Source organism: Xylocopa sonorina, chromosome 3 (assembly GCF_050948175.1).
Source record: "Xylocopa sonorina isolate GNS202 chromosome 3, iyXylSono1_principal, whole genome shotgun sequence".
NCBI classification, from domain to species: Eukaryota; Metazoa; Arthropoda; class Insecta; order Hymenoptera; family Apidae; genus Xylocopa; species Xylocopa sonorina.
Window position 1 is genome coordinate 1,187,215 of NC_135195.1, and position 2,935 is coordinate 1,190,149.

Below are 2,935 nucleotides of genomic sequence, written 5' to 3' on the forward strand. Positions count from 1 at the left end.
CCGCAACCAATATATGGATCTATAAGTTTTAGGACAACAAATTCACCTAAAGGTACGGATAATCTCATTTCATCTTTTCCTAAGTAGGGAAATGCATTTACAACATATTTACTTTTTACATCCGACGCCAACCAGAATTTTATACCAAACTTATTCGGTCTGTTTGGCATATACTGCGTAAATCTACATCTGGTTTTGGTCGGGAATAATTGCTCATCAACTGTAATGGTAGCACCTGGTTCATAACACATCTGACTGTTTTCAACGAATTTATTCCATACCTCTGAAACTAATGCAAATTTATCTGTTTGCAATCTTTGGCTTCTTTCATTTTTCTTATCGAACCGAATTAGCCGAAGAATTTCGGCGAATTTATTTCTGCTCATTGTCTCAGAGAAAAATTTCCCCATTTTTCGGACCATAAATATGGAAGTTTTAGGTTTTTTGCTTCGTATGCACCACGAGCATATAAAATTGCTATAAACGCATTCAACTCTGCTAACGATACAGTCCAGTCATGGTTATTCAGAATTCGACGACCTTCTGCTTCAGTGCAAGTTTTTATATGTCTCATAACACTATTGCAAAGTATCAGAGAAAATGCTGTTCTTACACTACCTTTCATGATATGTCGTTTCGCGTATGCCGTTGGACCTGGCATTTCTTTGAAAATGTTGTGTACTGGTAATCTTCCTGGTGTTGAACCCTCTTGTAGTTTTTTCCACATAGTGCCGTCAACAGATATTTCTGATTCTTGATCGATTACAGACATTTCAACATCCTGATCACTGTCACTTTCAGAATTAGAAAAAGCTTGGATATTTTTACTTTTTCTACGCAAACGTCGAAGTACTTCATCTTCACTGTCAGTATCGGATGACTCGCTTGGACTTTCGTTGTTTGAAGGAAGGTATTCACTTGTACTTCCAACTAGATCACTTTCATCGTACTCTGTATCGGAACAATTTTGTTCCAAATTATTTATTTCTTTCAATAATTTACTCCTTTGTGCAATTTTTCCCATTGTTTCTTTCCAAGTAATTTTATGGGTTCTAATATTTCAGCAGTTTGCGATATGATTTGCACAAACATATACTTCTAAAACTTTACAGAATATAGTTGTATAGCGAATATAGTTTGTTTCTGATAGACGACTGAGTTGTATATGGCAGCGTTTCTGATGATCGACTGAAAGTAATCTGACCTCTGATCCATCTGAACATGACCTTGACTGAAGTAAATACTGCAAGTAATGGCCAAGCGTAAACAGTAGGGGGGTCAAAATGACTCATCTCGGTATATGTAGGTATACTGCATACAAATTTACAACAAAATGATAAAAAAAAGAAAACTGTTTTACAAAATTAATTATTTGTATATCTTAGAAAAAGTCGTGCAAAATTTCCAGAAACAAAATGTACCTGAAATGAATTATAATTATAAGAAATGTCAAACAAGTCATTTTGACCCCCTTGGTAGTTCTAGTGTTAATGTTTCGGATTAATGTTTTGAATTGTTCAAAGTTTTTCGTTCTTTACAGATTGAACATAGTGTTCTATACAGGAAGAAATTATTCTTGAGAATTTGTATTGAGACGTACATGTGGAAAAACGACATACACAATTTCGCTTTTAATTTTTAATAACAATAATAATGATAATACCGATTCTTCCGCTGAGCTACTTGTACTGCTCTAAACCAATTATCTGAACTCAACTATTCTGAACGAACTATTCTAACCGAACTGTTGAGTTGAAGGTTCTAATTGAACTGTGCTAGACGAGCTGCTCTGAATGAACTGGCTCGAGGGCGAGAATGTCGTCCCTTAAAAATGCGTAAAGAAGAGGATTGATACGCGTCATAAACAAACGAAAGTGAAGGCACAGTATACAGTAGCGCAAGTAGCACGATTTTATGTGGCAAAAAAATTTAATGCACATGCCCGTCAATAAATTCCGAATCGCAGTGCCATCTGAACTTCTGCCTCGCTTGCTCTTTAGTTTTTCTTTCTCTCTCTTTCTCAGCAGACAAAATGACATGTGCAGAAGATGCTGTAAAAGTTGCAGACGAGACTAAGTAATATATATTAATAGAATAATTAAAATTATATTTTATACTTTTTTTTAATTTTCTATATGTATATATATTTTTTGTTGTTGTTGTAGTAATATATGTGTGGAAGAGGCTGTAAAAGATGCAGAAGGGAGTAGGTAATATATATGAATGGAATAATGAATTTTTGTATTTTTAATTATTAAATTTATAAATTATACCTAACTTGTTTTCAGCGATGCAGAAACCTCTAAAATTCACAGTCTAAACAATGTGCCTTGTCATTATTTTTTTCAAGTCCACGAACTTACAAGGAATTAGAAAAATCAATGGCATTACTACAGGTATTTACATCGGGTAGCTGAAATATGAAACAAGAAAGGAGTTGGAAGAAATAAAAAATAGGTTGCAATATATATACATACATATAAAATAATAATATCTATCTATTTTAATGAAAAGTATATTTTGATTAAAAATATGATTTCTTCGTTTTTTTTCATTAATGAAACCTTTACTTTTAAGATATTATATGTTTGTTACCGATATATTTGTATATATATATATTTGTATATATATATAGGTATTAAGTACCTATATTAATACCTATATTATTATAGGTATTAAGTATATTTAAAATAACTTTAAAATAAATTTTGAAATAAAATGTACAGTGTTTAATGTATTTTTTGTATTTTTCATTAAATTTTCTCTTGTTTATCTTGTATAATATTTATGTTCTTACATTTTTATAGTCATACTAACATGTGTATTTTATATTTTTTCGATTTTTGCTTTCTTTCCTTATTTTTTAGTGTATTAGAAATAATACATTTCTTATTTTTATTAAATTTTGATTAACTAAATGTAAAAATAAGTTAGG

At 31.2% G+C, this 2,935-nt stretch overlaps 1 protein-coding gene across 1 annotated transcript; it reads right to left on the minus strand.

The window, feature by feature from the left end:
• Positions 1-382: 382 nt before the first annotated feature.
• LOC143422380 (uncharacterized) lies at positions 383-1,024 on the minus strand. Its single transcript, XM_076892959.1, has one exon. It carries the CDS (start codon positions 1,022-1,024, stop codon positions 383-385), a length of 642 nt encoding a protein of 213 aa, XP_076749074.1.
• Positions 1,025-2,935: the final 1,911 nt, after the last annotated feature.

Excerpts from the sequence above, each read along its gene's own strand:
- LOC143422380 (XM_076892959.1), bottom strand. The coding sequence starts at position 1,024 with ATGGGAAAAATTGCACAAAGGAGTAAATTATTGAAAGAAATAAATAAT.